Source organism: Schistocerca americana, chromosome 2, assembly GCF_021461395.2.
Source record: "Schistocerca americana isolate TAMUIC-IGC-003095 chromosome 2, iqSchAmer2.1, whole genome shotgun sequence".
Lineage (NCBI taxonomy): Eukaryota > Metazoa > Arthropoda > Insecta > Orthoptera > Acrididae > Schistocerca > Schistocerca americana.
The window spans coordinates 211741172-211759871 of NC_060120.1; the positions used below are offsets into that span (position 1 = coordinate 211741172).

The 18700-nt window shown below is 37.1% G+C and overlaps 1 protein-coding gene across 5 annotated transcripts in view; it reads left to right on the forward strand.

Moving 5' to 3' along the window:
• The window catches only part of LOC124595023 (Fanconi anemia group A protein-like), a 230631-nt gene that overhangs the window by 21041 nt on the left and 190890 nt on the right, over nucleotides 1-18700 (forward strand). For all 5 annotated transcript variants that reach the window (XM_047133578.1, XM_047133575.1, XM_047133577.1 and 2 more), the window contains exons 4-5: nucleotides 157-201; nucleotides 16659-16805. In XM_047133578.1, the coding sequence (XP_046989534.1) occupies nucleotides 157-201; nucleotides 16659-16805 (192 nt within the window). The remainder of the gene's footprint in view (nucleotides 1-156; nucleotides 202-16658; nucleotides 16806-18700) is intronic.

An 18700-nucleotide genomic window follows, 5' to 3' on the forward strand; every position in this document is an offset into this window, starting at 1 on the left:
TTATCTGTCTGTTCATAATACCACTGACATGGCAAGTGTGTCTCTTTATCAGTAGACCATAAGATAAACAGAGAACATTCCACCAAAATTTTAAACAACATGTTCTGTTTATTTTGTATATTAATGGCTGGAATTTGTTGTTTCACGTGCTTACAGGCAAAGAGGGATCTTCCAGATCACAGCATAGGCAGTGTCGCTGAGGTAAGCTGCTGTTTTGAAATTTGTGACATTCATTCTGCTGCTTGATGAGTCAAGTATTTTGTAAAATATTTTATGTGATATAACAAGAAATTATGTTCTGCACATTATGAGTGGTATAGGATACCTGTGTAACGTATTAAATGGTAGAGAAAAAGAAATATTCTGTACAAATATTTTATTATATTTAATTTTGTTCCATCTTTTTTTCCTCACTGTACATAATAAATGTCATTAGTAATATTACAGGAAAATGTTATTGTATGTGCTGGAATGCTGGTAACTTTGGTGAAGTTACAACTCTCAGTTTACAGTTTCTTTTAATGCACAGCTGGATTATGACACAGTCTCAACACTATGGTATTTTGAGGTTAAGGTTACAGTGGAAACGTGACTCAGACAACCTAATCAACTGGAATGAGGATCCCGTAGACAGTATTTGAAACTCTCTCATTTCACATCTTCGCTCTTGCAGGAATTTTTCGTGTGAGTCTTTCATCACCTGCCACCACACCTGGTTCCTAATCATTGCGATTTGCAGCTACCTGAACAGCTCAGTGTTTATTATTATTTTTCACTCAGTGTTTTCAACTTTTGACACACAAGTTGTATATGTGACTGGAAATGTTGTGCCAACTATGTGATCTGTGATATAGACATGCTGTTGAACTCCCCATTGTGGCTGTGAGTCATATGGTTTTGGCATTTCATAGCGTAAATGTGCACATTTTTGCACTTGGAAGTCATTTTACCATCTTGTCCTGAAAATTTTATTTTGTGTGTGTGTGTGTGTGTGGGGGGGGGGGAGGGGGGTTGCTGTTTGTGTAATATGAAGCAAAAAACAAGCTATATTTGTGACCACTTATGTAGAAGTTCCTTACTGTTAATATTAAGCATAAATTCTGCAGCATATTATTTATGGAAGAAAGTGAGACTTGTCATAGAAAATGAAAGCCAACATCTTTTACATGGCATTTGAATGCTATGAATGATAATGAAAGTGAAAGAAGTGCTCTACATAGGAAAACACAATACGACCGCATCGTGAAAGCTAGGAACTTGCCAGCAAATGATCACTGGCAGAGAATAAGACACCACCTCAATTGTATCACATTACCTTATCTTACAATACATTACATTAATCATATTACATGGATCCCATGGACTGTTGTCTTGGGGATATGGAAGGAAGTCAAGAATGTACATTTAATTTAACTGCAGTAAGTGAAATTACATCACATTACTGTATTATACCATTAATTCTTATTACACATTAACCTAAAATGTTAAATTTAGAAGATATTGTGAAGGTACTTTTAAATGGAAGGAGATGCCAACTATAAAGTTTTTTAAAACAGTCTTAAACTACATTACATTATGTATGTGATGCTGAATGTGCTCTGGTAGGTTGTCATCTGACTCTTCTCTGCACTGATGTCAACCTCTATGACCTTTGCAGAGGTTTTTGTTTGCTCCTCTGCTATATTAGTACTTTCCACTACTTTTGTGAAGGGAGTATTACATATTCTGGATTATCCAGTGTAATTTCTGTGTTGTCATTTTGTGTTTGCAAAATTAGTACTTTTTATCTGTGCATTTGGTAATTGTTTGTTACATTAATTAGATGAAATGCACATAAAGCCAAGATTAGCAAAATTATTTATGGTAACATCCTTGCAAGGCAGAAATGTACCCTAGTTTGTTCAGATTCATGATTGAATCTTCAGGACTAAACAACTGAGCTTGCAATGAAGTGATTAAGGCACTTCACTCCCTTTCTGAAAGATTGTAGTTCAACTCACCATCAGACCATCCAAATGTTGTGTGGTTTTCCTAAATTGATTAAGTTTAATGATGGTTTGTTTCCCTTTGAAACACCATGACCAACTTCATTTCTTGTTTCTGTCATGTCTGAGTTTGCACTTCATCTCTAGTGATCTCATCATTGACAGAACATTTCCTTCTCATGATTAAATAGAGCTCCCATTTAAAATCGAACAGAGGTGCAAGACTTAATATTTATTCAAAGACTGACACCTTCCAATGACTAGGAAGGGGTCCGAACTAAAATTACTTGCAAACTTTCATGCTTTCATCTTTCCTTACAATTTCACTTATAGTACAATTAGAGCCCTCCCCCCATGAACCACGGACCTTGCCGTTGGTGGGGAGGCTTGCGTGCCTCAGTGATACAGATAGCCGTACCATAGGTGCAACCACAATGGAGGGGTATCTGTTGAGAGGCCAGACAAACGTGTGGTTCCTGAAGAGGGGCAGCAGCCTTTTCAGTAATTGCAGGGGCAACAGTCTTGATGATTGACTGATCTGGCCTTGTAACACTAACCAAAACGGCCCTGCTGTGCTGGTACTGCGAACGGCTGAAAGCAAGGGGAAACTACGGCTGTAATTTTTCCCGAGGGCATGCAGCTTTAAATGTGGTGCTACGGAAGAATGCTGAAGATTAGATGGGTAGATCACATAACTAATGAGGAGGTATTGAATAGAATTGGAGAGAAGAGAAATTTGTGGCACAACTTGACTAGCAGAAGGGATTGGTTGGTAGGTCATATTCTGAGGCATCAAGGGATCACGAATTTAGTATTGGAGGGCAGTGTGGAGGGTAAAAATCATAGAGGAATACCAAGAGATGAATACACTAAACAGATTCAGAAGGATGCAGGTTGCAGTATGTACTGGGAGATGAAGAAGCTTGCACAGGATAGAGTAGCATGGAGAGCTGCATCACACCAGTCTCTTGGACTGAAGACTACTACAACAACAACAATAATTAGAGTTATAGAGGCCCTATCTTCAGAATCTATTTCTTTGAAGGATTCAGTTATCTGTGAATCATTAGGGCTTCCACAACTGTCATACTGCATAAACTGGCTGGTTACAGTTCTACAATATGTCTACAAACTCTCTCTACAGCAATGAGCTTCACATTTCTCACCTTGTGGTCTGCTTAAGGTTGGCAGCACATTTGTGCCACTGTATGAGCTATGTGCCGGGATTTGCTGCTAATGGCTGCAGTTACATTGGGAGATGGGATTAAATTATTAAAATTAAAATAATGAAATTAAGTAATTATATTAATTGCAATTAAATACAGTGTATGCACCAGTATCACATTAGGCGCTGGAATGTTTTCAACACATTTACATTTATTTGTGAATACCTATACCAATGTTTCACGTGTAATCAAATGCATATAATCAATTAACTCTGTCTTCAGTTCATCTATTGTCATTGGGTTATTTTGATACACAAATGTTTTAGCTGCATCTCAGAGGAAATATTCAGGCAGAGAGAGATCTGGTTAGTGCGGGGCCAGAGGCCTTTTCGTAATTACTCTGTCTCCAAAGATTTCATCAAAAAGTTGTAGGAGCTGGTGTGCCATATGTGCAGTAACATTGCCTTGTTAGAAAAATGGGTGATTGATTCTGTTTTATTTCAGCAAGGCAATAAATGGAGGAATTATCTTGGAACAATAGACTTCAGAAGTTACAGTAACATCAAGAGAGATCAGATGTATAATTCGCCTTATGGCAACCCACACTTCGAATTTCTCTGCATGCTGTGTCATTTCTCTTTAGGCATGTGGATTTTCTGATCATGAATTTCATGAATTTTGGGGATTAGTGTAGCCAGGTAGATGAAACAAAGCCTTATCAGTGAAAAAGGTTTGATCTAAAACACCAACTCTGTGTCGGTTAACATATCGCTGAAACCATTCACAATATGCCATTCATTTCCCATGGGCCATGCAATGTAATTGTTGTATAACGGTAATTATATATGGGTACATCCCCAGTTCTTTGGTTGCAGCCTTGTGTCTGTCATACAAGAGTCTTCCAGCCTCTTGTGGTAATCTCCTCACTGATTTTTTTGGACTCCGCAACATGATGTCCGAAATGTTGATAAGCTTCTGTTCTGTTAAAATTGTGGGCCTACCAATTTGTGGTGCATCTGGAACTGAACTGGTTGTCTGGAATGTTCAGATCAAATCACATACAGTGACATGATGTGGACACTTCGAAGTAGGAAAATGAAGTCTAAATTGTCACCCCACATGCTCCGTAAAGTTTCCTCCTGTACAGAAAACCTCTTCAACTAAAAATGCTCTCTCTGTAATACTAAGCATTCTCACTACTTAGCTTACACAAGAACTAGACAATAACACAACTAACAATGCACATGTGACACTACTATTCCCACCCCAGCGCTGCAGGTCCATGGAACACCTGCAAGTGAGACTAGGGATGTGCTGCCAACCTTATGCGCCCCGTAAGGCAAGACATGCGACACTCGCCATTCTGGAGAGACTTTGCAGATGCACGGGCCTGTCTCATCCCTGTCAAACTAGATCTGCAGGTGTTTGAATGCCAGTGCACATGAGTTATGTTTTTTCTTTGTTCTTATATTGTAATACCATGACATGCCAAAAATCTTTGTAAAAGGTGACCCACATAAGAATAAAACAACAACTGCTGCTGCTGCTGCTGCTGCTGTGACAAATCCTACATCATCATAAGAAGACTCATGAATAAATAAATCAACAACTTTAACTAACGAGTTGAGGATTACAATCACTCAAGGAGTATTCAAGAATAGGTCACACAGGAGTTTAGTTTGTGATCACTTTTGCAACTGTGTTATACTTTTCCGGAATTCTTTCAATAAATCTAAGTCTCCATTTGCTCCTTTACAACTGATTTTATTGGTTTGTCCTAGTTCATACTGTTTATTTGAGAGCACTTATTATGTCAATGCTAAATGGGTCACTAGAAATGAACTGGTCACTTGTTGTTCATAAAATATTTATACTGATACATTTTGTGCACAGCCCACCTTTAGATTAAATTAGACTCAATTTTCGTTCCACAGACGCAAAGATGAGATGATTCTCAAGGATGTGAAAAATGTCAGAAAGTAAAACATAAAACATACAACATTTGAATACAATGTTCACTTCCCTCATCATTTGTCAGGAGATTGTCAAAATATGTGAATACATTACAATAAACTGGACCTGCTAATATTTACAGAATTAATACACTGTCAGAGTAAAACATAGTTATGCACCTTTAATAAATTTATCGTAAACAAAATACCAAATCTTGACTGTTGTGACTAAGTGCTGTCAAAACTGAAATCTAACAGAACTATTACGTAAGTTGGTCTAACACTGTTAAGATATTCATCTATGGAGGAGAAGGAATTGCCTATCAAAATTGTCTTTCAAACTCTGTTTCAACTGCACTTCATCTGAAACCAGGTTTTTAATGGTTGCTGACAATTCATTGAAAATGTGTGTTCCTGAATATTGGACCTCTTTCTAGACCAAGATAGGTGATTTAAGTTATGCGTTGTGCAAGCATTTAAATTGGGAGAAAGTAACAAGGTTTGATGAAAGCATATCACAATGACATTTGTGTTCAAACAAACTTGTTACATTATTTATTTTTGAACTGACACACACTACACGAAACTTTGCCACTGTTGTTAAGTCCCTATGTTGGCAGCAACCATAAACATAATGCAGTCGACATGAAGTGTTCCGATGGTTGTAGGTTTTTATGTAGATTGTTATTATTCATATTACTGCCACTGTGTATTGAGCTGTTGGTTGGAAAAGAGAGATATTATTTGGAACAAATTTTATTAAGGAATAAATATACTGAGAAGCACTGGTTAGAATACCCAGTTCCTTGAACAGATTTCTACATGATGTTCTTGAATTTACGCCACAAATAAGTCTTATTCCACATTTTGCACTCTAAAAACTTTTGCTCGGTTTGACAAGTTGTCCCAGAATGTGGCCCCATATGACACTACAGAATGAAAGTAAGCAAAGTATGCAATTTTTTTTTTATATTTATATCTCCTACATCTGACATCATTCTCACTACAAATGCAGACTTGATTAGACACTTCAGCGATTCTGTGGTATGCCCTTTCCAACTGAATTTATCATCAATTTGTAATCCCAGAAATTTAACACTGTGAACCTCTTCAAGCTGCATGTCTTCATATATTGTACACATGCTGAAAGGAAATCTCTTACAGGTTTGGAACTGCATACAGTGGGTCTTTTCAAAGTTTAATCACAGTGAGTTAGCTTTGAACCATGTATTAATGTCAGTGAGAATTTGGTTAGGAATCATTTCTAAATTTGTACTTGTCTTGCTATTTATTCCAATGTTTGAATCACCTTCAAACAAAACATCTGCCAAGCAAAATACAATCACAAGCAAAGTTTGCAAAAGTCATTAAGAGTAAAGTCACGGAATGACAAAAATATGCAAAAAATAATGATACCGAATAGAATAGCCCTCGTACAAAGTAAGGCATCACATGTGGCCTTCCTCACCTTCAGTGCTCAACTGATGGAGAGTTGCTATTACAAAAGCTAACTACCAGAAAATGCCATAGGCTGGCAAGGCTGTGTGGATGCTGTGGCATTACTAGTGTCTATGAAAATAATATTGTAATTCTGTCAGAGACAGCGAAGGATCTGGGAGAGCAGTTGAATGGAATGGACAGTGTCTTGAAAGGAGGATATAAGATGACCATCAACAAATGCAAAACGAGGATAATGGAATGTAGTCGAATTAAATCGGGTGATGCTGAGGGAATTAGATTAGGAAATGAGACACTTAGGGTAGTAAATGAATTTTGCTACTTAGGGAGCAAAGTAACTGATGATGGTCGAAGTAGACAGGATATAAAATGTGTACTGGCAACGGCAAGGAAAGCGTTTCTGAAGAAGAGAAGTTTGTTAACATCGAGTATAGATTTAAGTGTCAGGAAGTAGTTTCTGAAAGTATTTGTGTGGAGAGTAGCCATGTATGGAAGTGAAACATGGACAATAAATAGTTTAGACAAGAAGAGAATAGAAGCTTTCGAAATGTGGTGCTACAGAAGAATGCTGAAGATTAGATGGATAGATCACATAACTAATGAGGAGGTATTGAATAGAACTGTGAAGAAGAGAAATTTGTGGCACAACTTGACAAGAAGAAGGGATCGGCTGGTTGGACACGTTCTGAGGCATCGAGAGATCACCAATTTAGTATTGGAGGGCAGCATGGAGGGTAAACATCATAGAGGGAGACCAAAAGATGAATACACTAAGCAGATTCAGAAAGATGTAGGTTGCAGTAGGTACTGGGAGATGAAGAAGCTTGCACAGGATAGAGTAGCATGGAGAGCTGCATCAAACCAGTTTCTGGACTGAAGACCACAACAACAACATGAAAATAAATGAAAAACTTGATGACAATAGTGTTAAAAATTGTACAGAAATAGAAACGATGACCTAAATATAACACTAAATGCAAAACATTCAAAAAAGTATACCAAGCTGTGAATAATGCGTACACTGTTTAGTTAGGACCAGTAGGGAGGGGGAAGAAGGGATAACAGAAGAGGGAAAAAGGGGGGGGGGGCTGTGGGTGCAGCACATTTGGAGAATAACAAACTGATCACAATACAAAATTCATACAAAGAACCAAAAAACCTAAAGCAAAAAAATCATCCTTAGTACTAGATGACAAGAAATGCCCAAGCAGGCTGCTTATATAACGGAAGAAATCAGGGATGGGAGGAGGCATCTGCATTACTTAAATGGTGCCACTGCACTGATTGAATATTTAATACACCACTGTGTTTTCTAGTAATCTAGGCATCTGTAAGCAGTGTATGCTTTTCCAAGTAATGCTAAACATTGTTTCATAATGAAGCAAAAATACAGAATATAAATTTGAGCATAATTACAAATTACCTATCAAAGATGAGACAGTAATGAAAAACAATGTTTTTACAAAGCCTTGTGCTAAGTACTATTAGAACGTGAGAGTAATTGTATATATTTGTGAAAGATGGGTAACTTTCAATCATTGAGAGCCTATCCAGGCTTAGCAACCACAAAGCACTGGAAATCATTTTCTGGTAGTTAAATTTTGTAAAAATGACTCTGTCAGCTGAGCACTGACGGTTAGAATGGACACATGTGACACCTTACTTTGTGTGAATACTATTCTGTTTGGTATGATATTTTTCGAATATTAGTGTAATACTTCCTGTATCTTCTCTCTTAATGAACTTTGTAGATTACACTCATACTTCTTCTTCTTCTGCCTTCGTCACCCATCAAAATTGTGTGGGCATGGCTGCTATCAGAATGTGCACTTTTTAATTTTTTTAAGGGGGCCCTGATGCCCTTCCTGTCACCATTCTGTGATCCCCTCCCAGGAGAGAATACATGCACTCCAGCTATCTGTGTGTAGTGTTATCCATGTGAAAGTGTGCAAATGTTTTTTGAAATGTTTGCAACTTGTGTAACTGAGGTGGGACCAGCCTGGTATTCACCTAGTCAGAAATGGGAAACTGCCTAAAAGCCACACCCAGCCTGGCCAACACACCAGCCCTCACTGTTAATGAGCCGGGCAGATTCAGTCTGGGGCCAGCTAAAGTGCCCAAATCCTGGAAGCAGTGCATTAATGTGCTCTGCTATCGGGATGGGTTTTACGCTCATACGTACAACTTTGTATTTTGTTCAGATAAAAAAATCTATTCACCAAGCAGCTGCAGGAGATCACACACACATATTATGGTTAAGGAAATCTGCGAGGTTTTGAAGCCAGTGGCTCCTTCTACTAGCAAAGGGGATGAAGGGGAGAGATGGAGAAGGTTTAGGAAACGGGGAGAGTTTGGAAAAGTTGCCCAGAACCCTGGGTCAGGAGAGACTGATTGTTGGGGACTGCACCATACCAGATTCCCCCTTCAGCCCTTCTGGCAGAAGAAGGAGCCACTGACTCTGAAAGCTCACAGATTTCCTTAACCTTTATCTGTGTGTGTTCACCTGTTGCCACTTGCTGAGTAGATTTTTATCTATCCAGTTCCTTTATATTTTCATTGATATATTTGTATTTTGTTTGGCAGACATTCTGAAGAAACATGCCAATATAAAAATTTTGTGAACAACAAAGCGACCAGTTCATTTCTAGTGACCCATTAAGAATTGATATAATAAGTATTCTCAAGTTCAAGTCATGGTTGCAGGCCTCCTGCATGACTGTATGTTGCATTTGAAGTTCACACTGTTTAATCACTAGACTGATTCCAGTAGCATATTACCAATAACAATAACCTAAAAGTAGCTGGATTTTTCTTCTTGCGTAGGTATAATTCTATTATCTTCTGTGCTGTTTGAGTCTTTCTTGACATAATTACTGCTTCTGTGGTTCATGGGCATTGCATTGGATAATGCTGTGAAAGCTGCACAATATTTCAGTGAGACAGCTGCTAGGAGTAGAGTTAGCTCAGATCCAGGGAGCTTATGAGTAGCCTTCTGCACTCTGTGTTTATACAAAATGGGTACTCTGATAAACAGATTTGAAATGCATTTCAGCCTGCACACACAAAACTTCAAGAACAGCCAGAAGAAATTGAGAACTCCACTAAGATAGTTTCTCTACACTATGTTGGTTGGTGTGTCCTTTAAGATCGGCAAGCTGTTCAAGAAACATCAAATAAAATATCTCTTCCACCCTGCAGCGCAAGTAGAAACGATGCTGGGTTCCGTTAAAGACAACCTTGGTCTAAGGAGACCAGGGATATATAAAATCCCTTGCCAGTGTGGGAAATCATACATTGGCCAGATATGTCATACTGTTAATGACAGATGCACTGAATATAGTGGTCACAAAAGATTTGGCAAGCTAGAAAGGTCTTCTTTTGCTGAACACTGTCTTGACACGACATAGCATGAACTACGGGGAGACAAAAATCCTTTTGTCTGCCTCCACATACTGGGACTCCATCATTAAAGAAGCAGTGAAAATACAAATAAGTAATGACCTGGTCAATAGAGACAAGGGACTGGTGGTACTAAGGCATCATCAGCTACAGACAAATGAAATCAGGTCAATACAGACAGGGAATCGGAGTCAACACACTTAAACTGGTCAGTGTGCATGGTGTACCACAATTTGTGGCCATGCTTTTCCTGTGTTGCACGCGAAGTCTGTGGTCCATTTCTCTGAAAGGGAGTACTGGATGTTGTTGTCCTCTATGTACAATGATGTTGTAGCCTCACCGCATGGCGCCTGCACTTTTCCAGGGAGCCACCACATATATTGGCGAGTCACTGCAGCAACATGCCAGTTAGCACCTGAAGATGACTAGCAGCTGTTTCGTGCAGCTTTTGCAACATTATCTGACGTGACACCTATGAACCACTGAAGCATAAAATCTTTCGTGTATCCACATATAAGACAAATTGATCAGCCAGTTTAGTCAGCCTGAGAATTTCTGTGGTTCTTTGGACTAGTAAAGCAGATTCCTTGGAAGAAGTATGACAGTGAATCAGTACAGACATTAGCGTGAGTTGTTAAGACTTTAAAATTAAACTTACAAAGAAGCTGATGGTAGTTTTGTCTTTGCTGCATTGAGTTTACTTGCAGTTATTCAAAGATGAAATCTGTTTGTATGCTTATACAGTTGAGAAAAAAAAAGTTTGTTGTGTTACTAACACTATCTAACCACTTAACACAGAGAACAAGAGTACTTCCGCAAAATTCCGTGGGGAAGTTCTAATGTTATTTTTGTTTCTGACATGCACTCAAACAACAAGCATTTATTTCAGTCAGCTGTAAACAAATTTGGAATGTTTCTTCATGTTTAACAGCGTTCTATGTTTTATTTATACTTTTATTTCATGTGGTTGTTAACAGTTTCTCATTTTACATTCTATTGTTGTTTCTTTTTTTAGATGAGTGTACAATGTAATTGTGATCTTGACTGTGAATTGTAGAAAAACATATGACTTTATTAGCTGAATTTGTTTAAAAAATCACTTTTTCTGAAGACATTCCATGTTCTCGTACTTTTGACGTCAGTCATGACATAATGTTGAATATCTTTCAGATATCAGGAAATACATAATTCATGTTTTGATTACTTCCATGATATAAAAGATAAATTTGAAAAGCGAGTACTGAAAATCATGTGAGAATTATTTCCTAACTCTGTGCTGACTTTTGAAGAGAATCTTTTTGCTTTGTAGATATGTCATTGTTTTGAAACATGTAGTGTTTCATTGAATCCTATAACAGATAGACATTAAGGATGTTGATTTTTGAATATAAATGTGAGGTAAGTGCGACTTTCTGTGCACAGTATGTTCTACCTTTCATCATTGTCATCTTTTCTTGTGTCACAAAATCAGCAGCTGAACAGTGTTAGCAGTAACAACAACATCAACTGCAGCTGCTGCTACCATTTCATCCTGTGTGTTCCTACTCTTGCACTACATGTCCCTAAGTTCTGAGCGAATGATTCTTTCCTTATAAGCTTTTGTATCTTTCCCCATAACAGATTATCTGTGTGTACATGTAGCTGTTCTTGTATGTTGCCCTGAACTGTTTCAGTAGAAGTCTAGTAGTTGGAATACAATCAGCAGTTAAGACAGAAACGAGTAAAATATAATCCAGAAAAAAGGAAACTTCTGCGTACCATAGTCTGAGAAGAGACACACATCCATGTGAACGTACTCTTACTCCTACCATGTTAATATTCAGTACAAATAGGTATGTATAGCTGCACAATTAACCACATCCTTCATATTTTTTGATCACACATGACCTATGGAATCAGAATGAGGGGGCACAGTGGTTAGGACACTGGACTCACATTCGGGAAGATGATGCTTTAAATCCGCATCTGGCCATCCTGATTTGTGTTTTTTGTGGTTTTCCTAAATCGTTCCAGACATGTGGGTTCCTGTGAAAAGGGTACAGCTGACTATCTTCTCCATTCAGATTCAGATTCAGATTCTTTATTAGTCATTCAGCATTGTTGCATGCAATAGACTTCGTCAGTTCACTTAACTTATTAATTTTACAAAAAAAAATTTTTTACACATTTAAGTTGATATTAGGCATTTCTAAAAATTCTTCTAATGAATAGAATGGATTGGTTAACAAGAAGTTATGAACATTGTCTTTAAATAATTTGTCAGGCTTGATTGACCCATTTTTAGACAATTTGTTATATATTTTAATTGCCATATACTTATGACTATTGTTAGTTTTGGCTAATCTATTTTGTGGCAACAGCAGAGAAGTACACGTTCTTGTATAGTAGCCATGTCTTTCATTTGTTACACTTAAATTAGGTAGTTCAGCAACTATGTAGTTAACACTGTCAAGAATATATAAATTAATTACTGTTAAAATTCTATATTTAGTGAACAATGGTTTACAATGTGTTCTATTATCTACCTTAGCCATTACTCTGATTGCTTTCTTCTGGATCACCATAATTTCATTTATTTTTCTGCTGTTTCCCCAGAGTATTAACCCATACCTTAAAACAGATTGAAAAAAGGCAAAGTACGCTGTCCTTACGTACTCAAATGTCACACAACACATCAGTCTCTTCAACAAATATATAACTCTTGACAACCTAACCACTATGTGATCAACATGAGAGTTCCATGTTAGACTGTTGTCAAGTACAATACCTAAAAACTTTGCCTTTTGTTTTTCTATTTTTGTAGACTTTGATAGACTGAACCACATATTCTGGGTCTTTTCCTCATTTAATAGCAGACCATTGGCATTAAACCATGATGTTGCATTTTCTTTTGCCAATTTCATATCACTTACAAGGTTATCAAGTACATGGTTTACAGATAGAAAAGTTGTGTCATCTGCATACATATATGTCTTTACATCTATATTTCCTGGTAAGTCATTTATGTGTACAAGGAAAAGAAGTGGCCCCAATTTAGATCCCTGTGGCACTCCATGTTGAACCTCGAGTATGTTTGACAGATGATTTCCTGAACTCACCACCTGGTTCCTTTTATTGAGGTATGATTTGATGAGTTTTAAACTTTTATCACATATTCCGTAGTACTCAAGTTTAGAGAGCAGAAGTGAGTGGTCAACACAGTCAAAAGCTTTGCTCAGATCACATAAGGTTACCTGTGCGTGCGCATGGTCCTCAAATGCTGCTAGAATGTCTCTGACTACGAGCTCTATGGCATGTATAGCTGACCTTCCTTTTCTGTAACCAAACTGTGATGCACTTAACATACCATTTAGTTCTAGGTACTCATACATCTGCTTATATATTATGCCTTCAAAGACTTTTCCTAGTACTGGAATTAGTGAAATTGGTCTGTAGTTTCCTGGATCTGATTTGACACCCTTCTTAAAGACTGGAGTTACCTTGGATAGTTTGAGAGGATCAGGAAAAAACCCTTCTATGAGACACAGGTTTATAGAATACGTTAATGGTGCTGCAATGTAATGTATGATTTCTTTCAATAGATTGTTTGACATATTAAAAATATCTGTACTGTATGAATTTTTCATTTCTTTGACTATTTTAAGAACTTCATGTTGGCATACCTCTCTGAAGTGTTTCAATGATGATCCGGCCCTATTATGATTTAGGTTTGCTCTCTTCAGATAATCTATATATGTTACATTGGGTTTACTGATCAGCTTTTTGATATCATCAGCACAGCTTACAAAATATTTATTGAATGTATCTGCTGGTATTGGGACTGTCTTGTCGAAGTTTCTGACTTCACCTTTAACAGTATTAATTACTGACCAGGCTGTTTTGCACTGGTTTTTACTATTTTTTATGAAATTTGTGTTGTATCTTAGTTTCGCTAATTGCAACTCTTTCTTATACAGTTTCTTAGTGATTTTTTCAAGATCCTTAATTTCATTAGAATTGTTTACTTTGGCAAGGCGCTTCAACAGCAGTAGCTTATTTTTTAGATTCTCCAGTTCTTTGGTGTACCAAAATTTACCTTTTCTTGTTTTATGGTATTTCTTTTGAACAAGATGGGCTTTTAAAATACCTGTTAAGTAATTGTGGAATGTTTCATAAACTGTTTGGGCACTGGAATCACAGTTTTGAAATAATTTGTCCCAGTTTGTTATGCTCAACTGGTGTGTTAGTTTTATGAGATTGTGTTTTGTTAATATTAAGGTATTAGATTTTGTTAACTTTTGTCCAGCCTTGCTCTCATCTCCTTTTATAAAATGTCTTAACTTTACTGTTAACATGGAGTGGTCTGAGAAAACAAACTCCTTTACCTTGGTGGAGTACATATCACGAGCACAGTTGACAAAAGCATTATCCAAGCACGCTTGTAGTCTTGTTGGTTCTGAATTTACATGATGGAAGTTGTGCTGCCTCAGCATATTCAGTAACTTATTTACACTGGGTTTGTTACATGTTACATCAAAGCTTGAATTAAAGTCTCCCCCAATTACAGTTACATACTGTTTCCATTTCGTTATGTAGCAGAGTACACTGTCTAAATTATCTAAAAAAGTTTTATCATCTGAGTCAGGGGAATGGTAGATACATACTATGATAAGTTTCATTATATCACATATGATCCCGGTAATTTCAAAGTGTTTCTCTACACATGCCCAACCAAGATCTAGTTCTCTACACTCTATTTCATTTGAAACATAGATAACAGTACCACCATTACGGTACTGAGATCTGCAAAAACTGTTTCCATATTTATAACCTTCTGGTACATAGTATTGTATTTGTTCTGGTTTAAGCCAATGTTCTGATATACATAAGAAAGAATACTTATTCTGTGGCAATGACTCATCCAGAATTTCAACTTTATTTTCAAGACCCTGAATGTTTAAAAATAGGATGTTGTTGTGACTTATCTGTGAGTTAGCAGGCTGGTTTTTCACATTTTTATTTTCTTCTTGGCTTGAAACCATAAAAAATTATCACTGAATGACACAGATGTATTTTTCCTTTGGCTCCTCCTTAAGCATTGCTGTGTTGCTGCTCCAGTCGTTGTTGGTTCTGTTACTGCTGCTGCTTCTGCTGATAATGATGGTGCTGCTGCTGTTTCACTTATTTCTGGTGTTTGTTGTTCCATAACTGCTGTGCCTTTCTGTGAATTATTAACATTTGGAGTGTTCACTTGCATTAATAAAATTTCACATTTGTCTTGGAGAGGTGTAGCTTCACTGATAGCAGATTTCACATTGGATTCTACAGGATACACACACTTCCTGTCCATGAGAGGTATGACTTTTCTATCATCACACTGCACATTTGAGATTTTATTTACAAGTTCTAAAATTTTGGTTACTATTACGTTTTTTCCCAGTACATTTAGATGGGAACCATGTGTTGTGTGAAATCTTTTCCCTAAGTTGCTGATGTTCACAAATGTTACATTTTCAAACCGCTTGCAAATATTTTGCATCTCTTTATTTGCAGTTTCAATTTCTTTATTTACACAAGACCATTCCATCAAGTCGTAACGGTGTGGCACTGAAAAAACAATAACATTTGTTCCTCTCAGCTCATACAGTTTTCTTTTTAGCGAGATTAAGAGATCGTTTTTTTCGTTCCTAGCAATATCATTTGATCCCGCCAGGAAGATGGAAAAGTCCTTTTTGCTCAATGAGGAAATTTTTTCTTGACTCATTGACGTAGCAGCACTGAATTTTGCTCCTGGTTTTATTGTACAGTTAAAACTAAAATTCTGACTACTTGTACGCCGAAATTCAGCGGCTGTGTTTCGTCCTTGGCTGTCGGCATACAGTTCAATTTTACCAGTACTTGCTGTTCCGAGATTGCCTGTTTTCTGCCTATCTTTGCAGTAAGCGAAGTCTTGTTTGGCACTATTTATTATGTCTTTCTTGCTAACACATGTCGATATTGTCTCAGTAGAGCAGCTTAGCGGTGGAAGATTTTTCGTGAGCACTTTCGCATATCATCTTTTACTTAACTGCTGCTGAAATATTCCATGTTTTACCTTATTCACAAAGTCGTTTGATTTTCCACATGGTACACTCGCATTGTTAACTTCACTTTCACAATCCGTAGTCGACAGAGCTTGAAAGTAATTTTCGTTCACTATATTTATGTTTCTTTCGCCGTTTTCTGTATCTTGTATTATCTGTTTGCGTCTTTTGTACTTCACTTCCGTCCAATTATCCGACATATTCGTACTTTCATGGCGCGAGTTTTTCATGTTCCGTTCACTTTTTTCTTCTTTAAGTTTCTTGATATCCATCTTCAAGGAACTGATAATAAATTGTAAACTAGACACCCGTTCGCTGAGCTTTGTAATTTCATCCTTACAACTGTCACAATTTTTCTTTTTCACGGCAAAATTCACACTTTTTCTCGGATACGCACAACGAATTTTTACACTAGCCGCCATGCCTGTGTTCTGTCTAATGATATTTCTGTCGACAGAATGTTGAACTCTAATCGTCCTTCCAGCCTAAAATTAGATAATGTAATTTTCACATCTTATCTTGTTGTTGTATAACTGTATTTGTTCTCGTTCAACTTGTTGAACTTTTTGTGTGAAACTCTTATTTTCATGTTTTACAAATGGTGGAAACCATAAAGTTTTGTGAAATCCTTTTCAGGCATTGTCATTTCTAAAGAAATTTGAAGATGATAGGACTAGTCATTTATATGCTACAGATGTACCAAGTACTGCAGCTGTGATTTGTGCAAATGCCATTAGAAAAATTATATCTACAGGAGATGAGGAGGATTTAGTATCCAACCAGGTAATGGTCAGATTTGGTAATTCTGGATTTTTTTTTTTTTTGACATTGTGTGTGCTTGCTAATCATAATAATACACATAATACATTTTAAACAGCCAGGATTAAAAATTGGATGCTGAACAGCATAGTTAGATTATGAACCTCTTCAGTATGCAAACAAACCTAACCTTTGTGTACACTGTTTTCCAGCCACATCTTCTTTGTCAGCTCTGTTAGTCCAGCAAATCATCCAAGAAATGGAGAAAGGTATTGGCAGATTATAGGCATTGAAGGGTCCTCCACTTTACATTTTAGGACAAATTTAGAGAACTAGTATTTGAAGAAGAATGTGACAGTTCTATTACCGTCATTGCATTTGAACCTGTGAGTTTGGGTTATGAGTTGTGTCTGGATGGCTTATTAGTAAGAACATTTTTTGCAAAAGACAAGGTTCTGGGTTCAAGTTCCAATGTGCCACAGTTTTAAACTGCCAGGAATTTTCAAAACAGTGTGCACTCTGCTGCTGAGTCAAAAATTCACTCTAGTAGTTCCTGTTACCAACACAGTGCTCAAGTTCACCCCAAGACCAGCTTATTTTCACTGTTATGACCAACCAGATAGAGAGGTCTCTAAAGGCAGCTCCCCCTGGCCATTCATACTTCCAACAACACACATCCTAAGGGTCAGGTTCTCAAGAGTCACATTTATCAGAAGACATCTGTTTCCTAAACAGAGGCCAGACATCCTGTTTCAACTCGACCACAGTTTATTGTTGACCATTGACCTTTCCTTCTGTGTACTTTCATCTCTGAAACTGTCAAGTATGAAATGAACTGATTTTAATCCAACTGACCATTTACTTATTAGAATACACTTTCTTTAACAGGAAGCTATCAAAAATAAATGCTCAGGGAAAAACCTTGATGGTGTACTGCCAGTTAGATTTGAACATAATCAGGATCATATTAGAAGCATGATTCACTATGTCTATACCAGAGATTACAGGAAACTTTAAGAGACAGCCTGGTACCTTGTGAAATGAGGAACGGAATGAAGTCCAGACCACACTGCACAACCTGGCAATCTTTCATGCCAAAGGCCAAAATCTTGGTGAATATTAAAAAGAGCAGAAAGAAAGCATGGCAAGAGTTTCTGAATTGCATTAATTATCCTATGCAAGCCAGAAAAGATGGTATAACGTGACCTGAGACATTGGTCGGACAGTCTTTGTTGACGTTAAGGGGATCGGGTTGGTTCTCTCTGCTGGTCAGGCTTGTTAGGGTTTCCCCCTTTGTCCATCCAAAATATTATTATTACCAGAAGTTATCTAAAACTGATCCCTGTGTCATTAGTGAAATCTTGTCATATATTCTTAGATCATACTTGTGGTTAGCTGCCTTTTGTTTTTGTTGTCTCAACTGCCTACCTGGAATATTAGTGTATGGCATTGCGCCCTCAGTGTCTTTCGTGACCACATGGCTATACAAAATACTATTGTGGAATTCCAAGATTTCATTGGCAAATGGATCAGCAGGTGTATTCATTCTTATTGTTTCTTTATCTTTCTATCTCAAGTACATTGATATTTAAGTTAAAGGTGATTAGTTTTGAACGTGTGCATTTATTATCGAACCATGTCCCCAGTTGTTCTTAAATAATTGATAAAATAGCCTCTATACATTTTGAACTATTCATAACTATTCAACTTTGAACAATCTGTGTCTTTAATGTAAGAGACTACTAAGCACAGACATTAAAGAATCATTGTGTTCAAAGTTGAATAATTTCGATTCGGTAAACACTCAGTTCTTTAAAGAATCAAACTCCCATGCATAAAATGTCTTCAAACTCCTGAGTACTTTACGAGTGAGCTAGTTAAATATCTGACTTTAAACATATAAACAAGAAAAATTTTAG